Raw genomic sequence first — 24,862 nt, forward strand, 5'->3', positions numbered from 1 at the left:
CGGTGAGGTCGGGACGGCCCCAGCGAGGTTGAAATGGCCCTAGTGAGGTCGGGATGGCCCCGGTGAGGTTGAAACAGCCCCCGTGAGGTAGGGACAGCCCCGGTGAGGTCAGAACGGCCCCGGTGAGGTTGAAACAGCCCCGGTGAGGTCGGGACGGCCCTGGTGAGGTTGAAACGGCCCCGGTGTGGTAGGGACGACCCCGGTGAGGTTGAAACTGCCCCGGTGTGATAGGGACGGAACCAGTGAGGTTGAAACGGCCCCCGTGAGGTAGGGACGGCCCCGGTGAGGTTGAAACTGCCCCGGTGTGGTAGGGACGGTCCCGGTGAGGTTGAAACAGCCCCCGCAAGGTAGGGACAGCCCCGGTGAGGTTGCAAAGACCCCCGTGAGGTAGGGACGACCCCGGTGAGGTTGAAACTGCCCTGGTGTGGTAGGGACGGCCCCGGTGAGGTTGAAACGGCCCCCGTGAGGTAGGGACGACCCCGATGAGGTTGAAACGGCCCCGGTGAGGTCGGGACGGCCCCGGTGAGGTTGAAATGGCCCCGGTGAGCTCGGGACGGCCCCGGTGAGGTTGAAACGGCCCCCGCGAGGTAGGGACAGCCCCGGTGAGGTTGCAAAGACCCCCGTGAGGTAGGGACGGCCCCGGTGAGGTTGAAACGGCCCCTGTGAGGTCGGGACGGCCCCGGTGAGGTTGAAACGGCCCCGGTGAGGTCAGGACGACCCTGGTGAGGCTGTAACGGCCCTGGTGAGGCTCAGACGGCCCTGGTGAGGTTGAGACTACTCCAGTGAGGTTGGGACAGACAAAGGGGACCACTATAGACTGATGAACAGGGGTAGATACAGAGGCAGAGCAACATTGAACAGACTGTCAAACTACAGTGGGATGTCTTGGGAGGTTTGGGGGGAGGGATTAAGAGATCAACCGAAGGACTTATATGCATGCATATAAGATTAACCAATGGACACAAGACACGGGGCGGGGGGATGGGGCGGGGGGTAGGGGCCGGGGGAATGTCAAGGGGGGAAAAAAGGAGACATATGTAATACTCTTTGTAATAATTTAAGAAATAAAAATTATTTTAAAAAAATAATAAAAAAAATAAAACATCAATGATGAGAATCATTGATTGGCTGCCTCTTGCACACCCTCACTGGGGATTGAGCCTGCAACTTGGGCATGTGCCCTGACTCAGAATAGAATCATGACCTCCTTCCTGGTTCATAGGTCAATGCTCAACCACTGAACCACACCGACTGGGCTCCCTTGAGCTTTTCGAGCTGCTGCTCCAGTGTTGGAGCTCAGAGTGAGTAAGTCCATCTGCAAGTAAGTCCTTGAGTGGGCCCTTTAAGAGGAACGCCTAGTAGCTCTCGATCTCATTTAGCTGCAATCCCCTTTAGTTTTTACAGACTTCTCTTCCTGGCATTGTAACCCTGGACTGGGGAACCTGGTGTGGAGTTGGGATCCCTTACACCTCAGGCTATCCCTCCAGATTTTTAACCACCACACATGGGTGTGGGACTACCCCATTCTGCATCTCCACCCCTCCTACCACTCAAGTGGCTTCCTTTTATAAAAAATATATATTTTATTGATTTTTTTACAGAGAGGAAGGGAGAGGGATAGAGAGTTAGAAACATCGATGAGAGAGAAACATCGATCAGCTGCCTCTTGCACACTCCCTACTGGGGATGTGCCCGCAACCAAGGTACATGCCCTTGACCGGAATCGAACCTGGGACCCTTGAGTCCGTAGGCCGATGCTCTATCCACTGAGCCAAACCGGCTATGGCTCAAGTGGCTTCTTTTGTATATCCTTAATTATAGGAGTTCTGGTCAGCTAGACTTCAGGGGGTTCTGTAGTTTTGTTGTAATTTTGATGTTATGGGGGAAAGCAAGTACAACATTTACCTCCGCTATCATTTTTGTTTTCTTTCACAACTTAAAATATTTATTCCACTACCTACCAGTGTCCATGGATTCTGGTTGAAATCAGCCTGAATGGTCAAAACAGGATGTTATTTCATCACATTCTCCATAATTGAATCAATGCAATTAATTTTGTTTATAGATAAATTTGTACTGCTCACTATTATTTTATACTGCTTGACTATCCCTGACTTTCCTCCTGAGCCCCAGATCTGAGGTTCCTGAAGCCTCCTGGATAGCCTTTTCTAGAAATCTCTCAGACCTCCTACACCAACTGTGACCGCAACTGGCCTGGGTGTCTCTCCAAAACCTGCTCTTTCTCCCTGGTCCTCATTTCAGGGACAGTTTCTTTGTCTCCCAAACCCAGGACAGAGTTCTGGACCTTAAATTCTCCCTTGCTCCTATTTCTTACATGGGCCACCACCCCCACAGTGTGTTCACTAGGCCTCCTGAGCATCTCTCCCACCTGCCCCCTCCTCTGCTTTATCAACCAGGCTTTGGTCCAGCACCATCCTCTTCTGCCCAGGTCCCTGGCCTAGTGCCTCCTGGGATCTCTGCCTCCAGTCTTGAGCCATTCCCCACAGGGAAACCAGGACATCTTTGTAATATCTGACCACATCCTTCAGCTTCTCAGTTCTGAGTGCTCCTCTGATAATTTTCAAGCTCAATATCATGACCTTAGTGGCCTTGCCTGCTCCTGGAGCTATATCGTCATGGACAAGCTGGTCTTGCTGTATTATCTGGTGTCCCTTCAGAGTGTATGACCCCTGGGCCTCTACTCCTAGAGTCGGAGAGAAAAGGGGGGTGGTCAGAGGACTTCCAGAGTCACTTCACTTGCAACCTCTGGGGAGGGGCGGTAGTTGAGTCCACTGGGGAGCCAGGGACTGGAGTACAAAGGTGCATTTACTTTTTGCCTTTCAGCTTCTTTCCCCTCTTGATAAGAAGAACTGCCATTACACATACTCATAGAAAGCATGAGATTAGGGTAAGACTGACTGCCCTCAGATACAGGAGTGTGCTCTGATTGGTCTAAGCCACTCAAAGTCAAATCCCTCTGGCAGTGTGAGAGGTAAAGTGGTGAGCTTATGACCCAACCCATCCAATAGAGTGACTGACAGAACTGACAGCCTGGGCATGTTAGACCCCAGGCCTTTCTTCCTCTGGACAATAAGACCTGTGGATATGTACCCTCAGATTGTGAGGGGGGCTGGCCTGAGGCCAGAGACCACACTCAGAGGAGGGAAAGCTACAGCGAAATGGAGTGAGAATCCTATGGATATTGAAGACTTCTGGATCAAGCCATACCTGGAACTTATTTTGACAAAACCCATATATTATCATTTCCATTTGGACTATTTGAGTGAAATTTTTGCTACTTATAAAAAAAAAATCCTAACCTCTCCAGAGTCCCCTCCTTAAGCTAAATACCAGATAGGTGTTGATATCTGAAATATTTAATGACTGGTGCAAAACCTAGGTACTGAACAATCAGAACAGTCTTCAGGCCATAGCAATGGGCCTGGGTCATGGAGGACCCTGCTGGACTGTAGAGAGGTCATGGGCGCCCGGGGGCGGGGCTTAGTCGGCAGGCACATAGAGAAGCCGCTATTTACTAGCTGGCACAGAAGGACTTTGGTATTTTAATGACCTATGTGGCTGTGTGGTCTGAAAGAGAAATGAAAATTTAAGCAAAACAGAGAGACAGGTTTGGGATGGGTGACAGTTGCATTTCAAAGATGGCCCAGGAAGGAATGAATGAGAGTGGATGGGGCAGGTAAGCGGCCTAGGTCAGTGACTTCTTCACAACTTCCTCAGGTTCAGCCTTGTTCACTGCCACCTTGGAGCCAACTTTGGAGCCAACACTAGATTTGGTCTCAGATGACCTGCTGAAGGCTATAGAAGAGGAGCTGTAGGAATAGTAGGAATCTGATGCGATGATGGTGTTGATCTTCCAGCGGAGGGTATTGCACATCTTCAACATAAGGGGCAGCAAGAGGCAGATGATGATGTAGAGGATCACCAGGCCAAGAAACACACTGGTCGACACCTGCACGTACCACACAACAGGTGTGGATGGGCAGCCTGCTGGGTCCCTGTCCACCTTGCAGGGCAGCTCCTGAGCAGCCAGTCACTCACCATGAGGATGAAGAGGGCTCGCTTGGCATTGAGTGGAAGCCCGTGTAGATGTAGCAGGAAGGTGAGCTGGTAGTCACAGTATGTGCTCTTGTCCACACCTCTGGTGGGAGAAGGGGTTAAGAATTGGGGAGGAGTCAGGCACCCCACAGGAAGCCCCTGATCCCACCTGGGCCACATGCCTGGCTTACCTATTGCTCACCAGCACCTTGAAGAAGAATTCGGGGGCGAAGATGCTATGGGGAACGGTGTCATGGCATGGAGAGTTCTCCAGACACAGCCACCTGGGGGCCCATGTTCAGGCATTTGTGCTGCAAATCATGCATAGCAGGTGCCCACCCTTGATTTCTCCCTCTACCCCAAAAACTTTAAGTTAGCACCAATTAGGTACAATCTTATAACTTCATACCTGATTCATTCCTTCATTCATTTACCCAATAAGGCTGGCTGAATGCCTAGGAAGTGATAGGCCATTTGTTTACTCATTCATTTCCTCCTGTCTTTCCATGTCCATCTGTCAATTCCTCTGTTACTATGCATTCATCTAGATCAGGAGTGGGGAATGTCCAGCCCAAGGGCCATATAAGGCCCATGAAATAATTTGATCTGGCCCTGCCAAGGCATTAGGGGTGAGTTAATTAAATTTTGACCAAATGTAGCAGGCTAGTTTTTAAGTTGATAATTTTGTATGGCCTGACAATGATGTTATAAATATCCAAATGGCCCTTGGCAGAAGAAAGGCTCCCCACCCCTGATCTAGATTATGGATTGTACACCTTTTATGTACCAACTCCTCACTTATACCTTACTACCTTCATTCCTTCATCCTACAAATAGAGCTTGACCCTACAGTTTGTGGAACCTTAGGAGCCTTGCTGTGGACAGGGGCCTGAGATACCAAGGTGGGTGAGGCTTGCAGCATCTATTAGGTACAAAGTCACATCTTTCTTCATTTACTCTTCCCTTTATTCATTTATTCAACAATCATAGGTTGAATGCTGACTCGGTGCAAGTTGGTTATTTTGTTCATTCTCTCACTTCTCTCATTTGCTCATGGCATCATTTTCTTCCTCTCATTGAATAAAAAATAGTAATTGAGCCCTAGCTGGTTTTGCTCAGTGGTTAGAGCATCAGCCCATGGATCAAAGGGTCTTGGGTTCTATTCCTGTCAAGGGCATGTAGGCTCCTTCGGTTGCAGGCTCCATCTCTGGCCCTGGTCTGGGCATGTGTGGGAGGCAACCAATCAATGTGTCTCTTTCATATCAATGTTTTTCTCTCTGCCTCTCCCCCTCCCTTCCACTCTCTCTAAAAATTAATGGGAAAAAATATCCTTGCGTGAGGATTAACAACACAACAAAAAAAAGTAATTGAGTCCCTATACACTAACTTACTCCTCCATTGTTTAATTCATCATTAAGACCTCTACTCAAATGTCAATAATGCCTACCATGAATTAATTAAACTTGTTCATTGTCTCATTCCACAAATATTATGTTGAGTTTATTCTGAATCTGGACCTATATAGGAGACAGACCTCATAGGAGACAGGGCTGGGATGGGGAACAAAGGCAGAGGGTCGAGGCGGGAATGGGGTAGCACAGAAGGATGGAAACCAACTGTCCCATCTAGAACTGTCAGAAAAATCCTCCTAGGTGAAGAGGCATCTAAACTCAGGCCTGAAGAAGAAGTAAGAGGGACTAGCACTGCAGATAGAGGGTCCAGCTTATGTAAAGATCAGCCCCATTTGAGGAACACAAAGGTGGTCAGTGTGGCTTGGTCTCCCAGAAGCAGAAGGGATGGATTGGCTGACAGATTATGGGCATGTGGGGGATAAGGGGCTGGCAGCCAGGATATGCACTCACTCAATGCCCATGTTGTGGGACATGATGTTGAAAGCCAAGTCCTTGGTAGCTGTTGAGTTCTTGGTGGTCCAGATGAGGCTGTAGGTGCTGTGGAGGACCGCCATAACCTCAGTAGAGGACCATGGAACCTCGGTGGAGCAGGGGGAGTGGGGGGGGGGGGGGACCCTGGGCTGCCCTTGCAAAGGGAGGCCAGCAATGTGAGCAGTGGTGGTGGTGGGGGGTCGGGGTTGGAGCCTTCAGTGGGTGGGGGTGGGGGTGGGGGTGGGGTTGGGGTAGAGGTTGGAACCTTTGGTGGGCAGGGCATGGGGCCTCACATTGTGGAAGGGGCAAGAGTTTGTGGGACCTTAGGAGCCTTGCTGTGGACAGGGCCCTGAGATACCAAGGTGGGTGAGGCTTGCAGCAAGAGCAAGGGTAAGGTCTGTGGCTGGGAAGCCTGAGGGTTCTGCAGGGAAAGGAAGGCCCAATTATGGGGCTGGGTCCCACAGGGATTACTTGTCCAGGGGGCTGTTGAAGCGGTAAATCTCCTCCTCGCTGTATTCCTTGATGGTGTCCAGGGTGGGACCTCCGCCCACCACCTTCAGTACATAGCTGACAGGAGCAGAGGTGCACACCAACTGGCCTCAGTTTCCTGAGTCCTGCATCATATCTATGACCCCTACCCCCACCCATCAGCCCTGGTTTGGATATGCCTTTACCTGCCCTCAAAACTGCCAGACTCTCCCGTCACCAAATCTTGGATCAAGAAGAAGGGGTGGAAGACTGTGGGTGGGAGGGGGTTGAAGCCAGGAGGAGGAGAAATTAGCTTGGCTCGAGAAGTGGAGGATGGTGAAGAGAGAAAAGAGAGAGAGGACCAAGGGGAAGAGCAGAGAGTGGGTGGAAGGTAAGGGGGCAGGGAGGGCAAAGTGGTGGGGGCAGAGGACAGTGAACAATGCAGAGGAGGAGACTGGACACGCACTGTCACGGAAGAGGAAGCAGGGCATCTCGGGGTCTACGTGAACGCAGTCAAAATAGTGTCTGTTCTGTAGGTTGTTGTACTGCAGGGTGTAGGTGATGTCAAAGGCCAGGCGCTTTCCTGGTGGACAGCCTATAAGCACTGGCACCATCAAGTTACCCTGAGTAAGAGGAGAAAAGCCTCACTTGGGAAGTGGGAAGGGGAAGACACCCCTCTTCCCACACACACCATCACTACCTGCCAGGCTCACCCTCACCAGGGGGCAATCTGATTACTATTTTCCTCAACATCAATGATGAGGCCAGAACCGGTTTGGCTCAGTGGATGGAGCGTCGGCCTGCGGACTCAAGGGTCCCGGGTTCGATTCCGGTCAAGGGCATGTGCCTTGGTTGCGGGCACATCCCCAGTGGGGGGCGTGCAGGAGGCAGCTGATCAATGTTTCTCTCTCATTGATGTTTCTGGCTCTCTATCCCTCTCCCTTCCTCTCCGTGAAAAATCAATAAAATACATAAAAAACAAAACAAAAAAACCAAACATCAATGATGAGTATTTTTTCCAATACTCTAATAACTGTAAATACTTATATAGCTGTTACTGTGTGCAAAGCACTGTGTTCTAAGCACTTTACATATTCAAATTTGATTCTCCAAACAGCCTTGCAAGGTTGAGGATATAATACATTTTATTTATTTTTTTAATATATTTTGATTGATTTCAGAGAGGAAGGGAGAGGAAGAGCGAGAGAAACATCAATGATGGGAGAGCATCATTGATCAGCTGCCTCCTGCATGCCCCACACTGGGAATCGAGCCCCCAACCTGGCCATGTGCCTTGACTGAGAATTGAATTGTGACCTTTTGGTTCATAGGTCAATGTTCAACCACTGAGCCATGCTGGGTGAGCTACAGTACATTTTAGAGATGGCAAAAGTGAGGCACAGAGAGGTCAAGCAACTTATTAACTATCCAAAGCCACATAGCTGTTAAGTGGTAGAGCTGAAACCCAAACTGGGCCATGTAGCTTCTAGCTGCCTCCAGAAAAACACATATAAAACAATAAAGCCTACACCTATGGAGCAGCTAACACCTAGTCAGGTGCACCTAGTTTATAGGGTTGAAGTTGGGCTTGAATTCTCAAACAATTGACCTGGCAGAGCATGGGATATATGAGGAAAGTGCAGCCAGGTGGGGACAGGGGTGAAGAAACCCCTGTGACTTTGCCTTCAGAATGAATGACCCCTGGCCCATTTCAGGGGTATCTCCCAAGGGTTTCACACAATTGTCAAAGGGACATGGGCATCCGGAAACTGTGGTCTGGGCTTGACAGTGACTGTGGAGAGGAGTTAGCAGTCATAGTTCAAGCACTTCTCATGCTGGACCTGGGCCAAAAACTATACCTATCAGCCACTCACTCGCTGGGAGTCTAATGGGCATCTTCAATTTAATATATCCACAACCCATCTCAACTAATGGCACCTCATCCCTCCATGTGCAGGCTAAAAGCCTTGGCCTTATCCTGGAAACCTTTCTTTCTCTCACCCCCATATCCAGTCCATTCAGATAGCCTGTGTCCCTTGACTTCAAAATAGAGCCATTCTCTCCCCCCACCTCTCAGCTCCTTTGCCCCACACTTGCCTGACTAACTTTGTTCCCTCCCTGGATCTCACCAACACTGCCCATATGTCTTCCACACACAGTCAGAGGGAACCTGTGAACACTAGAGTCACTCCTCTGCTTAGAGCCCTCCCCATTAGACCTCACATGATCTGCTCCATCATCACTTTGACCTCATTTCTCACCACTTTCCTCTTTGCTCACCCTGATCCAATCACACGTGCCCCTACATGTTCCTTTAGTCTAACACATGAAACATACTCCCACTTCCAGGCCTTTTTACCATCCATTCCCTCTCACTGGCATGCCTTTCTGGCACATAAACACATGACTCACTTCCTCCCTTCCTTCAAGATTTTGCTCAAATGTTTCCTCCTCGGCCAGGTCTTTCCTGAGCCATCCTATAGCAAATGCTGACCTACCTCATGCACCTTGCCTGCCTTTTCCCTCCTAGCACTCATCACCTCTTAACACAATATAAATATTTTTAAAATAATTCTTGCCCTAACTGGTTTAGCTCAGTGGATAGAACGTCTGCCTGTGGACTAAAGGGTCCCACATTCGATTCCAGTCTAGGGCATATGCCCAGGTTGTGGCCTCAGTCCTCCCCAGTAGCGGGTGCGCAGGAGGCAGCCAATCAATGATACTCTCTCATCATTGATATTTCTCTCTCTCTCTATCTCCCTTCCTCTCTGAAATCAATAAAAAATATATTTAAAATAATAATAATTCTTTATTGTTGAAAGTATTACATATGTCCCCCTCCAGCCCATCCCTGCCTGCCGCCCTAGGCCTTCATGTCTGTGTCCATAGGCCATGCATATATGCATACAAGGTCTTGGATTGATTACCTCCCACCCACCCTCCCTGCTTTCCCTCTGAGATTCCACACTCTGTTCCATGTTTCCATGTCTCTGGGTCCATTCTATTCATCAGTTTATTTTGTTACTTAGATTCCACATGAGTGAGATCATGTGATATTTGTCTTTCTCTGACTGACTTATTTCACTTAGTATGATACTCTCCAGATCCCTCCATCCTGTCTCAAAGGGTAAGAGATTCTCCTTTTTCACTGCTGCATAATATTCCATGGTATAAATGTACCACAGCTTTTTTATCCACTCATCTACTGATGGGCACATGGACTGTTTCTACATCTTAGTTATTGTAAATTGTGCTGCTGTGAACATAGAGGTGCATACATTCTTTCTGATTGGTGTTTTGGGTTTCTTAGGATATTTCCTAGAAGTGGAATCAAAGGGGGCAGTTCCATATCAAATTTTTTTGAGGAAACTCCATACTGTTTTCCATAATGGCTGTAACAGTCTGCATTCCCACCAGCAGTGTACTAGGGTTCCCTTTTCTCCACATCCTCACCAGTACTTGTCATTTGTTCATTTGTTAATGATAGCCATCCTGACAGGTGTGAGATGGTACCTCATCATCATTTTGATTTGCATCTTTCTGATGACCAGTGACTGAACATTTTTCAAATGTCTCTGGAGAAGTGTCTATTTAGGTCCTTTGTCCATTTTTAAATCGGATTGTTTGCCTTCCTTTTGTTAAGTTGTATGAGTTCCTTATATATTTTGGACATTAGCTTTTTTATCAGATGTATCATTGCCAAATATGTTCTCCCATAGAGTAAGCTCCCTTTCATTTTGTTGATGTTTTGTGTTTTTTTTTGGTTTTGTTTTTTTTTGCTGTGCAGAAGCTTTTTATTTTGATGTAGTCCCATTTGTTTATTTTCTCCTTCGCCTTAAGACAGCGGTTCTCAACCTGTGGGTCACGACCTCTTTGGGGGTCGAACGACCCTTTCACAGGGGTCGCCTAAGACCATCGGAAAACACATATATAATTATATATTGTTTTTGTGATTCATCACTATGCTTTAATTATGTTCAATCTGTAACAATGAAAATACATCCTGCATATCAGATATTTACATTACGATTCATAACAGTAGCAAAATTACAGTTATGAAGTAGCAACAAAAATAATTTTATGGTTGGGGGTCATCACAACATGAGGAACTGTATTAAAGGGTCGCAGCATTAGGAAGGTTGAGAACCACTGCCTTAAGAGATGTATCTGTAGCCCTGACAGGTTTGGCTCAGTGGATAAAGCGTCAGCCTGCGGACTGAAGGGTCCCAGGTTTGATTCTGGTCAAGGGTATGTACCTTGGTTGCAGGCGCATCCTCAGGAGGGAGTGTGCAGGAGGCAGCTGATCGATGTTTCTCTCTCATCGATGTTTCTAACTCTCTATCCCTCTCACTTCCTCTCTGTAAAAAATCAATAAAATATATATATATTTTAAAAAGAGATGTATCTCAAGAAACCATCAACAAAACAACAAGAAAGCCCACTGCGTGGGAAAACATATTTGCCAATGTCATATCTGATAAGGGCCTAATCTCCAAAATTTATAGGGAACTCATACAACTTAACAAAAAGAAGATAAACAATCCAATCAAAAAATGGGCAAAGGATCTAAATAGACACCTTTCAAAAGAGGACATTCAGAAAGCCAAGAGACATATGAAAACATGCTCAAAGTCACTAATCATCAGAGAAATGCAAATCAAAACAACAATGAGGTACCATCTCACACCTGTCAGACTGGCCATCATCAACAAATCAACAAACGACAAGTGCTGGAGAGGATGTGGAGAAAAAGGAACACTCATGCACTGCTGGTGGAAATGCAGACTGGTACAGCCACTATGGAAGACAGTATGGAGTTTCCTCAAAAAACTAAAAATGGAACTCCCATTTGACCCTGTGATCCCACTTCTAGGAATATATCCCAAGAAACCAGAAACACCAATCAGAAAGGATATATGCACCCATATGTTCATAGCAGCACAATTCACCATAGCTAAGATCTGGAAACAGCCTAAGTGCCCATCAGTAGATGAATGGATTAGAAAACTGTGGTACATCTACACGATGGAATACTATGCTGCTGTAAAAAAAGAAGGAACTCTTACCATTTGCAACAGCATGGATGGAACTGGAGAGCATTATGCTAAGTGAAATAAGCCAGTCAATGAAGGAAAAATACCACATGATCTAACTTATTCATGGATAATAAAGACCATTATAAACTTATGAACAAAAATAGGTACAGAGGCAGAGCTGCCTCAAACAGACTGTCAAACTGCAGTGGGAAGGCCGGGGAGGGTAGGGGGGACAGAAGGGGTGGGTAAGAGATCAACCGAAAGACTTATATGCATGCATATAAGCATAACCAATGGACACAAGACACTGGGGGGTAGGGGAGGCCAGGGGATTGTCAAGGGCGAGGGAGAAAAGGAGACATATGTAATACCCTTTGTAATACTTTAAGCAATAAAAAAAAGAGATGTATCTGTAAACATATCACTACAAGAGATGTCTGAGATTTTGCTGCCTATGGTTTCTTGTAGGATTTTTATGGTTTCTCAACTTAAATTTAAGTCTTTTATCCATTTTGAGTTTATTCTTGAATATGGTGTAAGTTGGTGGTCTAGTTTCATCTTTTCTTTGCATGTATCTGTCCAACTTTCCCAGCACCACTTATTAAAGAGACTCTCTTGACTCCATTGTATGTTCTTGCATTCTTTGTCAAATTGAGCATAATGTCTTGGGTCAATATCTGGGTTCTCTGTTCTGTTCGATTGATTTATATACCTGTTCTTGTGCCAGTACCAGGCTGTTTTGCTTACGGTGGCTTTGTAGCATACCTTAAAATCTGGTATTGTGATTCCTCCAACTTTGTTCTTCTTTCTCAAGATTGCTGCAGCTATTCAGGGTCTTTTTTGACTCCATAGATCTGTGAAATATGCTATTAGTATTTTAATAGGGATTGCTTTGAATCTGTAGATTGCTTTGGGTAGTATGGACATTTTGATGATGTTGAGTCAACCAATCCATGAACATGGTATATTCTTCCACTTGTTTATATCTTCTCTTTTTTCAACTTCCTGTAGTTTTCCAAGTACAGGTCTTTTGCTTCCTTGGTTAAGTTTATTCCTAAGTATCTTAAATTTTTTTTGTGTGTCTTAAATTTTTTGTTGCAATGGTAAATGAGATTGTTTGTTTAGTTCCTCTTTCTGAGAAACCATTATTGGTGTATAAGAAAACCATAGATTTTGGGGTACTTATTTTATATTCTGCTACATTGCCAAATTCATTTATTAAGCCCAGTAGTTTTTTGGTGGAATATTTAGGGTTTTCTATGTACAATATCATGTCATCTGTGAATAATGAGAGTTTTACTTCATCCTTTCCAATTTGGATGCCTTTTATTTCATCTTCTGGTCTGATCACTGTGGCTAGGACTTCCAGTGCTACATTAAATAAGAGTGGTGAAAGCGGACATCCCTGTTTTGTTCCTGTTCTTAAGGGAACTGGTTTTAGTTTTTACCCATTGAGTATGATGTTGGCTGTAGGTTTGTTACATATGGCCTTTATCATGTTGAAATATGCTCCCTCTATTCTCACTTTGCTGAGAGTTTTTATCAAAAATGGGTGTTGGCTCTAGCTGGTTTGGCTTAATGAATAGAGCCCTAGCCAGCATACTGAAGGGTGCCAGGTTCGAATCCGGTCAAGGGCACTTGCCCAGGTTGCTGGCTCATTCCCTAGTGGGGTGTGTGCAGGAGGCAGCTGACCAATGATTCTCTCTCATCATTGATGTTTCTATCTCTCTCTCCCCTCTCCCTTTCTCTCTGAAATCAATATGTATATCTTAAAACAATAACAACAATAAAACAAACAAAAATGGATATTAGCCCCAGTTGGAATGGCTTAGTGGTTGAATGCTGACCTATGAACTAGGAGATCACGGTTTGATTCCTGGTCAGGGTACATGCCTGGGTTGTGGGCTTGATCCCCAGTGTGAGGTGTGCAGGAGGCAGCCAATCAATGATTCTCTCTCATCATTGATGTGTCTATATCTCTCTCTCCCATTCCCTTCCTCTCTAAAATCCATAAAAAATTATTTTTAAAAATGGGTGTTGGATTTTGTTGAAAGTTTTTTTCTGCATCTATTGATATGATGATGTGATTTTTGTCTTTCAATTAGTTTATGTGATGTATCATATTTATTGATTTTCAAATATATTGTACCAGCCTTGCATCCCTGGAATAAATATCACCTGGTCATGGTGTATGATCTTTTAAATATATTGCTGGATGCATTTGATAATATTTTGTTGAGGATTTTAGCATCCATATTCATCAGGGATATTGGTCTGTAATTCTCTTTCTTTGCAGTGACTTTATCTGGTTTTGGAATTAGGATAGTGCTGGCCTCATAAAAAGAGCTTGGAAATGTTCCTTTCTCTTGGATTTTTTTGAATAGTTTGAGGAGTATAGGTGTTAGTTCTTCTTTGAATGTTTGGTATAAAACTCTCCTGTGAAGCTGTCTCGACCTGGGCTTTTGTTTGTTGGGAGTTTTTTGATTACTGCTTCTATTTCATCAGTTGTTATTGGCCTATCAGGTTTTCTGATTCCTCTTAATTCAGTTTTGGGAGATTGTATTCTTCTAGGAATTCATCCATTTCATCCACATTGTCCAGCTTGTTGGCGTATAGTTGTTCATTGTATTTTCTTACAATCCTTTGTATTTCTGTAGTGTCAGTGGTTACTTCTCCACTTTCGTTTCTGATTTTATTTATTTAGGTCCTCTCTCTTTGTTTCTTGATGAATCTGGCTAATTGTTCAACAATCTTGTCTATCCTTTCAAAGAACCAGCTCTTGGTTTCATTGGTTTTTTTTTTAATATATATATTTCTTTATTGATTTCAGAGAGGAAGGAAGAGGGAGAGAGAGACAGAAACATCAATGATGAGAGAGAATCATTGATCGGCTGCTTCCCACATGCCCCCTACTGGGGATCAAGCCTGAAACCCAGGCATGTGCCGTTGGCCAGAATCAAACCTGGGACCCTTCTATCCACAGGCTGACACTCTATCAACTGAGCCAAACTGGCTAGGGCTCATTGATTTATATATATATATATATTTGTCTCTATGTTATTTACTTCTGCTCTAATATTTATTATTTCCTCCCTTCTACTTACTCTGGGTTTTTCTTGTTGTTCTCCTTCTAGTTCTTTAAGTTGTAGAGTTAAAGAGCTTATTGTTGATTTTTCTTGTTTTTTGAGGTATGCTTATAGTGCTATGACCTTCCCTCTCAGGACTACTTTTGCTGTGTTCCAGATATTTGGGTTTGTTGCGTGTTCATTTTCATTTGTTTCCAGGAAGTTTTTGATTTCTTTCTTGATCTTCTTGGTAACCCATTCATTGTTTAGTAACATGCTGTTTAGCCTCCATGTGTTTGAATGGTTTTGGGTGTTTTTACTGTAGTTGATTTCTAATTTCATTCCACTGTGATCTGAGAAGATGCTTGATATGATTTCAATCGTCTTGAACTTGTAGAGACTTGTTTTGTGTCCTAACATGTGGTCTATCTTTATGAATGATCCGTGTGCACTTGAGAAGAATGTATAATCTACAGCTTTGAGGTGAAATGTTGTATAAATGTCAACTAAATCCATCTGATCCAGTGTGTCCTTTAGAGTCTCTGTTTCCTTGTTAAGTTTTTGTCTGGAAGATCTATCCAGTGAAGTCAGCAGGGTGTTAAATCCCGCTACTATGACTGTATTGTTATCTCTCTCCCTTAAAGTCCTCTAAAAGATTTTTAAAATATATTTATGTGCTTCTATATTGGGTGCTTCTATGTTTACCAGGGTTATATCCTCTTGTTGATCACTTTAGTATTATATAGCGACCTTTGTTGTCTCTTGTAATGACCTTTATTTTGAAGTCTATTTTGTTGGTTATGAGTATTGCTACTCCAGCTTTTTTTTTTTTCTTTTCCGTTTCCTTGGAAAACTTTTTTTCATCCTTTCACTCTCATCCTGTGTGTGTCTTTTGCTCTGAGTTGGGTCTCTTGTAGACAGCATATAGTTGGGTCATGTTTTTGTATTCATTCAGCTATTCTATACCTTTTAATTGGAGCATTTAATTCCTTTACATTTAGGGTTATTATTGATAGGTACTTATTACCATTTTAATTTTGTATGTATCTCTTCTCATTACAGCAGTCCCTTTAGCATTTCTTGCAGTGCTGTTTTGGTGGTGATAAACTCTGTTAGCCTTTTTTTGTCTGGGAAGCTCTTTATTTCACCAGGTATTTTGAATGATAGCCTTGCTGGATATAGTAATCTTGGTCTCAGATCCTTGCTTTCCATTACCTTGAGTACTTCATGCCATTCTCTTCTGGCCTACATAGTTTCTGATGAGAAATAAGGGTCAGCCTTATGGGAGCTCCTTTGTAGGTAACAGTTTGCTTTTCTCTTGCTTCCTTTAAGATTCTTTTTGTTTCTTTTTGGCATTTTAATTATGATGTGTCTGAGCGTGGGCCTATTTGGGTTCTTCTTGCTTGGGACTCTGTGCCTCCTGGACTTTTGTGACTTTTTCCTTTACTATGTTAGGAAGTTTTCTGCCATTAATTTGTCAAACACTTTTTCTATCCTTTTTTCCCTTTCTGCCTCTTCTGGCACATCTGCTATTCTAATATTGTTACATTTCATGTTATCCCACAGCTCCCTTAAGCTGTCCTCCTGTTTTTTATTGTTTTATGGTTCTCTGATTTTTTTCAAACCTGTCTTCTAATTCACTGATTCAATCTTCAGCTCCCCCTAATCTGCTGTGTATTTCTTCCAATGTGTTCTTTATTTGTGCTATGTCATGCTTTATATGTTTCTATAGTTATTATATCTTTCTCATGCTGTTGAGCATCTTTACCATTATTTTTCTGAACTCTATATCAGATAAATTTCTTATTTCCATTTTATTTATATCTTCTTCTGGAGAATTCTCTAGTTCTTTCATTTGTGGGTTGTTTCATTGTCTCCTAATATTGGCTGCCTGTTTGGGTTTGTGACTATGTATTAGGTAGATCTGCTACAACTCTCAATCTCTGGTGCAGGACAGTGTCAAACGCTGTTTCTGATTAATTAGATCAGGCAGAGACTTAAATTCTCCAGAGATTGCTTCTGCCTACAGACTGATGGGATTCTGTCTTGAATTGCCCTCAGGCCATTGTCTTCAGCTGTAGTGAGAGTTTTTTTCAACAGTGTGGGGCAATTGCTTCTGCCTGGAGGCTGTTATTCTCAGTCTCTTAATGATATCAGAAACTCCACAGTGAGGCAAGGTGTTTTCCAATAGGGTGGGTCAGCTATCTTCCTCCCAGGCAAAGCTGACTAAGTAGCAATTGTCTGCATGAGAAAGATGACCTCCGCAGTGTGAGGGAATGACTCAGCACAGCAAACCAGGATGTCTGCTTTCCAAACTCTTATCTCAGAGTTCCCTATCCTGGCTTCTGCTCTCACAACTCCAGTCCACTCTGCTCTCCCTTGCTAGAACACAAGATGAATGGCTGCACAGGGAATTTTGTGCATTGGCCCTTTAAGAGGGTGCCTGCATTTCCAGACATCTCTCCCAGGCAGACAGCAACCCTTCTGCTTTTCACAGCCAGATTTTATGTGGGCACCTCTCTCAGTTCTGGTGCTCTCTGCTGGGGGCCCAGCTTGGGGATTAGACCCCAGGGTTCTCAGTGGCAATGCTCCACAGCTGAGATATCTCTCCGGAACATCAGTTGTTATCTGTGGGAGCCCAGCCAGCCCTTTCTTGCCTCTGCCTTTCCTACCAGTCTCTATGCAGTCACCATTTCCATCCTCAGTTATCAGGTTTCTCTCCAGCAAGTCTTCCATTGATTATTCAGGAAGTTTTTCTGTATTTTAGTTGTAATTCCAGTTTGTTTCTGGGAGCATGTCTATACAGTATCCACTTACTCCACCGCCATTTTTAATTCCCACAATATCTTTTATTTATCTTATTGTCAGACTCTGTTGTGGATGAATTGTGCATCCCAAAGATATGTTGAAGTCCTAAATCGCTGGTAACTGCTAATGTGACCTAATTTGAAATAGGGTCTTTATAGATGTAATCAAGTTAAGATGAAGTCAGCCCTAGTTGGTTTGGCTCAGTGGATAGTGTGTCAGCCTATGGACTGAAGGGTCCCAGGTTCGATTCCAGTCTAGGGCACATGCCCAGGTTACAGTTGTGATCCCCAATTGGGGCGGGGGGGGGGCATTCAGGAGACAGCCAATCAATGATTCTCTCTCATCATTGATATTTCTATCTCTCTCTCCCTCTCCCTCTATGAAATCAATAAAAAAAAATAGTTAAGAAGAAATCATACTGGACTAGGCTGGGCCCTAATCTAATGACTGGTGTCCTTATAACATGAGGAAAATTTGGACACTGACTTACAGGGAAAAGGCCTTGTGAAAATGAAGGCAGAGATTTCAGTGATGCATCTATAAGCCAAGGAATTTCAAGTATTGTTAATAATCACCAGAACCCAGAAGAGAGGCCTGGAACAGATTCTCCCTCAGAACCTCCAGAAGGACCAACCCTGATTTTAGACTTCTGTTCTCCATAACTGGGAGAGAATAAACTTCCCAGTTTGTGGTAATTTGTTATGGCAGACCTAGGAATGAATACACTTCCCCCATTGGAACATCAGCTTCACAAGGGCAGAAATTATTTGTTCACTGCTATAACTCTAGCCCCTAAAACAATGCTGGAATGTAGTAGGCACTCCATAAATATTGGTTGAATGAATTAGTAAGCTTTGGATACAGAGAGTGAAGTCTATTCCTGGTCTATCCCCCTGACCCCAGTCCCAGCTCCATCCCCCAAGGAGGCCCATGTTTGGATCTGGCCTGCTAAGAGACACTGTAAGCCTTTATTCATCTAACCAAATTTATGTGTAAATTCATTTCTTCCTTCCTTCATCCAAGATATTTACAAATTGAAAACCCACTGTTCATCAATTAGTTTCAGTTTCCATTCTTTTCCAGGATGGGGAGCAAGAGAGAGGCTCCAGGCCTTCTAAATACACATGCCTCTTGATCTGGTAATGTGTGTGTATAGGGGAGGTGGGGGGGAGATGGGGGCTAGAAACTGGAAAGGCAACAGCCTGAGAATACAAAGAAAAAGAAGTTCAGACTACCTTTAGCACCTCTGTTTTCCTATCTTTTTAAAAGTCATTTGCTTTTTTAAAAAAAATTGATTTTTAGAGAAAGAAAGAGCGAGAGAAACATCAGTGTGAGAAACATTGATCGGTTGCCTCCCACACGCACCTTGACCAGGATCAAATCCACAACCTGGGTATGTGCTCTGAACTTTTTAGTGTATAGGACAACACTCCAACCAACTTAGCCACACTGGCCAGGGCAAATCATTGGCTTATTTTAAAACTTCCTTTTTAATATATTTTATTTTATTTTATTTTATTTTTTTTTAAATATATTTTATTGATTTTTTACAGAGAGGAAGGAAGAGAGATAGAGAGTTAGAAACATCGATGAGAGAGAAACATCGATCGGCTGCCTCCTGCACACTCCCTACTGGAGATGTGCCTGCAACCAAGGTACATGCCCTTGACCGGAATCGAACCTGGGACCCTTGAGTCCGCAGGCCGACGCTCTATCCACTGAGCCAAACCGGTTACGGCAATATATTTTATTTTTTATAGAGAGGAAGGGAGAGGGATAGAGAGTTAGAAACATTGATGGGAGAGAAACATCGATCAGCTGCCTCCTGCACACCCCCTACTGGGGATGTGCCCGCAACCAAGGTACATGCCCTTGACCAGAATCGAACCTGGGACCCTTCAGTCTGCCTACCACTGAGCCTAACCAGGTAGGGCAAAACTTCATTTTTAGATGGGTAACATGGTCACGTATGAATATATGTAGATACACACACACAGCAAAAGTTTCCATTTCCATCCTCCAACTATCCTGCCTCTTCTCTATCACCAGAGTAGAGAACCACCTCGAGTATTTTTTTTGCCCATTTCCCTGAAGTTTCTTCATGCAAATAAAAGCAAACATGGAAGATGGCGGCATAGGTAAACACCGGAGACTGCTGCCGCAAACAACCACTTCAAAAATACAACTAAAAGACGGAACAGACTTCAACCAGAACCACAGGAAGGCTGGCTGAGGAGAGACTCTTCAACTAGAAGGAAAAACAACAGCATTACGAGGCTCAGAAGAGGCGCAGTGTGGAAAATTTAAAGGTAGGGTGGTGCGCGCGCAAAGTGGGCTGGTGGCTGAGGGCGAGGTTGTTGTTTTCAATCAGGAGGGAGTCTCAGACTCTGGGCTACAGATCCGGGCGAGTCTCTAGGGACCCAGACTCAAACGGGAGAAGCGGGACTGTCTGGCTACGGTCCCTCCGAGGTTTGCAGCAGTTGCTGGGACAGAGAGGCGGAGCCCCTGGGGACGGACTGAGAGCAGCCATAGCTGCTCCCTCCACCCGCCCTGTTGAGCCCGCCCCTCCCAAGCCCTGCGCAGAGCCATTTGCTGGATCACCTCAGGCAAAGGCTAGATTAGCACCTCCCCAGAGGACTGAAGTTTTCCCACAGCTGATTCTCACAGCCAGTCGGCCTGGTGGTCAAATCCCTCTAGTATTAACTACAACAATTAAGGCTAACTAGAACAAGACTGTGCACAAAGACCACAAGGGGGTGCACCAAGAAAGCATAAAAGATGCGGAGACAAAAAAACATGACAGAAATGGAGGATATGGAGCTAAAAATCGCAATTTTGAGGGCTTGCTATAAACTTGAGCAGAGCCTCATGAAAACTAATGAGACCCTCGATGCTACGATAAAGAAATTAGAAAGTAAGTATACACGGACTGAAATAAAGAATATTATCCCCAATAGCAGACCAGAGGAGCACAAGAATCAAACCAAAGATTTGAAAGCAAAAAACACCCAACTGGAAAAGCAAAATGAAAAAAGAATCCGAAAGTGTGAAGATAGTGTAAGGAGCCTCTGGGACAGCTTCAAGCGGACTAATATCAGAATAATAGGAGTGCCAGAAGATGAGAGACAGCAAGATATTGAAAACCTATTTGAAGAAATAATGGCAGAAAACTTCCCCCACCTGGTGAAAGAAATGGACTTACAGGTCCAAGAAGCGCAGAGAACCCCAAACAAAAGGAATCCAAAGAGGACCACACCAAGACACATCATCATTAAAATGTCAAGAGCAAAAGACAAAGAGAGAATCTTAAAAGCAGCAAGAGAAAAACAGTCAGTTACCTACAAGGGAGTACCCATACGACTGTCAGCTGATTTCTCAACAGAAACTTTGCAGGCCAGAAGGGAATGGCAAAAAATATTCAAAGTGATGAATACCAAGAACCTACAACCAAGATTACTTTATCCAGCAAAGCTATCATTCAGAATTGAAGGTCAGATAAAGAGCTTCACAGATAAGGAAAAGCTAAAGGAGTTCATCACCACTAAACCAGTATTATATGAAATGCTGAAAGGTATCCTTTAAGAAGAGGAAGAAGAAGAAAAAGGTAAAGATACAAATTGTGAACAACAAACATGCATCTATCAACAAGTGAATCTAAAAATCAAGTGAATAAATAATCTGATGTACAGAATGAACTGGTGATTATAATGAATCAGGGACATAGAAAGGGAATGGACAGACTATTCTTGGGGGAGAAAGGGAAATGGGAGATGCGGGAAGAGACTGGACAAAAATCGTGCACCTATGGATTAGGACAGTGGGTGGGGAGTGAGGGCGGAGGGTGGGGCGGGAACTGGAAGGAGGGGAGTTATGGGGGGGGGGGGAGAGGAACAAATGTAATCTGAACAATAAAGATTTAATTTAAAAAAATATTGACATTGGCAACTTTGAAATGCAATTGCTGGATTTAAAAAACAAAGAACTGTGGAGCTTGAAATTTGAACGTCTTTGTCCTGATATAGAAATATTGGAGAAAAACAAATGTGAACTTAGTTCACAGCACAAGTGGTCTGCTTTGAAAGACCTGGTAAAGGAAGATATGTTGATTTTTAACACCTGGAATAGTATTCCTGACTCATATAATCAACTGAAAAAACTAGCTTTTGCTGTTCTTTCCTTATTCGGGTCTACATATTTATGCAAACAATCATTTTCAAGCATGAACCTTATCAAGAGTAAATTGAGAAGTCGTCTTATTGATGAGAACCTGGAATTGTGCCTAAAATTAAAAACAGCAACATACAAACCTGACTTACCCAAACTTTCCAAGGAGATGCAAGGCCATTGTTCACATTAGTGTTTGTCAGTCATTGCCATGATTTAATTTTAAGGATATTGTAAGGTATATTGTAAGGAATTTAATTTTATCAATAAATAATATCATTATTAAAAAAAAAAAAGCAAACATGAGTATATGTTCTCAATGAACCTATTTCACGCTAATGTTTTGTATATACTGTTGTGTACCCTGCTTTTTTCTCTTAAGAATAAAATACACTTTGGAGACCATTCCACACCAGTATATGAAGATCTTTCTTTCTTTTTTTATAGCTGCATAGGTTTTCATTGCTTGGATGTACTATAATTTATTTAACCACTCCCCTATTCATGGACATTTGTTTTCTACCCTTTGCTGTGTGTTATAGATTAGATTCCCAGAAGGAATCTTCCAGGTCAAAATGGGGATGTTAACTTTGACCTTTTCAGGTTATGATAAATAATGCATATCACTAAGCATAGCAAGAAACACTTATGGAGACTGAGGTGAGTTGCTCTATCCTGCACTTGACCCAAATTATCTCATTTAATCCAAGTGTTGAGGTTGTTACAACCCATTTTTATTGCCCTCGGTCATACCAAGCCAGGAGGGAGGAGCACCGGGGTCTGTCTGCTGGCTAGTGTGTAGGGAGGTGGGTGACAACAATGCCTCTGGGTCAGGTCCCTCCTCTACCACTTGTCAGCTCCCTGAGTTACTATGAGCAGATGTCTGCATCTCTTTGAGGCTCAGTTTCTGCCTCTGTGCAAAGGGGATATTGCATGTGCAAGTAAGTGAAGAACCAAGGACCCAAAGGAGTGATCAAAGCACATGTAAGTGGGCACATGAAGAGCAACATGTGGGAAAGGGGCCAAGCTGGCCCACATGGTGCCTTTGTGCCAATTGGAAAAGGAAGCCCACGTCACAGGTATTTTACTTCCCCTTGCAGAAAAGTATTAGAAGGAACATGCAAACTTGGGTGCAATCTACATAACTATAAAGGCAGCTTTTTCTGAAAACAGAAATGAATGAAAGGAGTGGGTGGGTGGGTGGGTGGGACTCCCAGGGGAGCACACAGAATCAGCCCTGCTTCCACTCTGCCCAACCCTTTCCCACCCAGCACTGGGCCCAATACCCCAAGGTTCAATACTTGCATGCGGAGCCCCTGGATCGTGTTCTGGACGCAGTGCCCAGCTGACCCCACCACCTGTGGGTGGGACCAGGTGATGAGGGTGGGTCCCAGGGGACCAGCCTTTCCCCTCATCCTGTTTCCCTCCTCTCCAGGCTTGGACCGTACCTTGACCAGCATGGCCGTCTTCATGAGGTGATGGCCACTAATGCCCTGGTCAAAGCAAACACTTTTATCACGGAGCATAACCTGGGGCGGGGGGCGAAAACGAAGGGATTGACAGGCATGCGCAAAGATCTAGGAACGGTTTAAGGAACCACGAACTTCCCACAAGTCCACTGCCTGGGTAAATCTGTCCCTACACCTCCTCACCACCTGTCCTCACCCTGAAAAGCACTGAGTTGCGTTTAATAAGGACCTGCTGCTTCACCACCGCCTCAATGCAGCTGGGGTCGGCCAGCACCACGCCCAGGTCCACCTGGCTCAGCAGCTGGAAGAGGTTGCCTGCTCGGGGCATAGAAGGGTTTAAGGCCTAGAACCAGACCCGGCCCAGATGGTGCCCAGGTCCCAGCCACCCCGCCCCCGCCACTCCGACTCCACTCAGGCCCTGCCCACAGACCTGGCTCCAGCTCATTCTTGATCGAGTGGCCCCGGGCGGTCAGGAAGATGGAGAAGCTGTAGCTGGTGCCCTTATCCAGGAAGATGCGCTCCGGCAGCTGGTACTCAGTCTTGACGTCGTAGATCTTTTTGTAGTTGGCCATGTCAATGTGCACGTTACCCGCACTCTTCCCGTTGCTCACCAGGTAGTAGTAGTAGTCCTGGAGCATGGGAGGCAGGGGAAGGCAGCACCCTGAGTGAGGAGCCGGACAAGGCGGGCGGAGTGGGAGGTGGGGTCGCACCTCCTCCAACTTGCAACGCTCTCCACGCACCTGGTCCTGTTTCTTGTTCTTCCACCAACGCCAGGTGGAGTCGTGCACGGGGTCGGCATAAGGCTGCAGAGACCGTCAGCACCGTGAGGGGGCGGAGCGGAGCGTCCACAGGCAGACGACATTCCCAGACCTCTGCCCAGCCTCAGTCCCAGCTCCTAACCCAAAGCAAAATATAACCTGGCCCGCCCTGCAGAGCCGGAACGCCATCTCCCAGTCCCCGCTTGGCCTCAGATACCAGGCTGCTCCGCTCTGTTCCACCCTCCGCGGCCGTTCTTCCAGCTCCACAGACCTGGCCTTCTGGGCCTCCGCAGTTCCTCTCAAAGCCCCGGCGGGGACAGCCCCTGCCCCAGGCGCCCACCTTGTGGTATTTGGAGTGCAGCCAGAGCAGGTAGTAGACGAGGCCCTGATAGACAGCGAGTGAGTTCTCGGTGTGGAAGCCCGAGGGCTCCAGGATGTGCGGCGGCTGCGCCCGGTAGAGCTCCTGGCGCGTGTAGATCTTCTGGTCGGGCAGGTCCCGCAGGCGCATCACCGTGAAGGGGCAGAAGTTGGTGAAGGAGAGTTTCAGGTGACTCCTGGGCGGTGGTAGTGGGGGTTGGCCGCTTACTTTTCTGCGCCCTGCGCCCCAAGAGCCTCCACCGGCCTGTTTCCCATTCCTGCGCTGCTGACTCCCCAAATCCAATCCAGTCCTGCTCTTCCTCAGCCTCAGACCAGAGTCTTGGATCTCCTCCTAGACTCTCCTCCCCTTCCTAAGAGTCCTTCCACCTCCCCTTCTCCACCCCGCCCATCCCCGGTCTCCTCCGCAGGTGACCAGAAGATTATTATTAAACAGTAAAATCTGACCAGGCAGCCCCTCCCCTTAATCCCAACATAGCTTTCCAGGGCCCTCAAGATGAAGTTCCTCCCTATGGCCACTGGCTCACCTTGTCTGCCCTGCCACCACCACTGCACTCTATCTGTACTACACTTTCAGTTCTCAAAAACCCAGGCTCCTTTCCTTCTCAGGGTCTTTGAACATGAATCCCCCTGTTTGGAACAACGTCCTCCATCTTATTATCTGGCCAATCCTTCCTCACAGCTCATGTACATCTTTCTCTTTGAAGCTCTCCCTGGTGCTCCCTCCCTGACTGGGTTAAATGCCTTCTTTGAACTTCCATTCACCCCGACCTCGCACAT

At 45.3% G+C, this 24,862-nt stretch overlaps 1 protein-coding gene across 1 annotated transcript in view; it reads right to left on the bottom strand.

Annotated features, from left to right (window-relative positions):
- Nucleotides 1-3,645: 3,645 nt before the first annotated feature.
- CATSPERG (cation channel sperm associated auxiliary subunit gamma) overlaps nucleotides 3,646-24,862 on the bottom strand; it is a 43,636-nt gene continuing 22,419 nt past the window's right edge. Inside the window, exons 17-29 of the mRNA XM_070397912.1 lie at nucleotides 24,048-24,261; nucleotides 23,690-23,752; nucleotides 23,380-23,578; nucleotides 23,146-23,264; nucleotides 22,929-23,009; nucleotides 22,782-22,838; nucleotides 6,874-7,030; nucleotides 6,614-6,677; nucleotides 6,411-6,506; nucleotides 5,919-6,005; nucleotides 4,248-4,340; nucleotides 4,060-4,159; nucleotides 3,646-3,970 (exon numbers count right to left, since the gene is read on the bottom strand). Of these exons, the coding sequence (XP_070254013.1) occupies nucleotides 3,707-3,970; nucleotides 4,060-4,159; nucleotides 4,248-4,340; nucleotides 5,919-6,005; nucleotides 6,411-6,506; nucleotides 6,614-6,677; nucleotides 6,874-7,030; nucleotides 22,782-22,838; nucleotides 22,929-23,009; nucleotides 23,146-23,264; nucleotides 23,380-23,578; nucleotides 23,690-23,752; nucleotides 24,048-24,261 (1,594 nt within the window). The 3' untranslated portion in view covers nucleotides 3,646-3,706. The remainder of the gene's footprint in view (nucleotides 3,971-4,059; nucleotides 4,160-4,247; nucleotides 4,341-5,918; nucleotides 6,006-6,410; nucleotides 6,507-6,613; nucleotides 6,678-6,873; nucleotides 7,031-22,781; nucleotides 22,839-22,928; nucleotides 23,010-23,145; nucleotides 23,265-23,379; nucleotides 23,579-23,689; nucleotides 23,753-24,047; nucleotides 24,262-24,862) is intronic.

This window comes from Myotis yumanensis, unplaced genomic scaffold (genome assembly GCF_028538775.1).
Source record: "Myotis yumanensis isolate MYYU_CA2020_CCGP unplaced genomic scaffold, mMyoYum1.0.hap1 SCAF_18, whole genome shotgun sequence".
Taxonomy (NCBI): Eukaryota; Metazoa; Chordata; class Mammalia; order Chiroptera; family Vespertilionidae; genus Myotis; species Myotis yumanensis.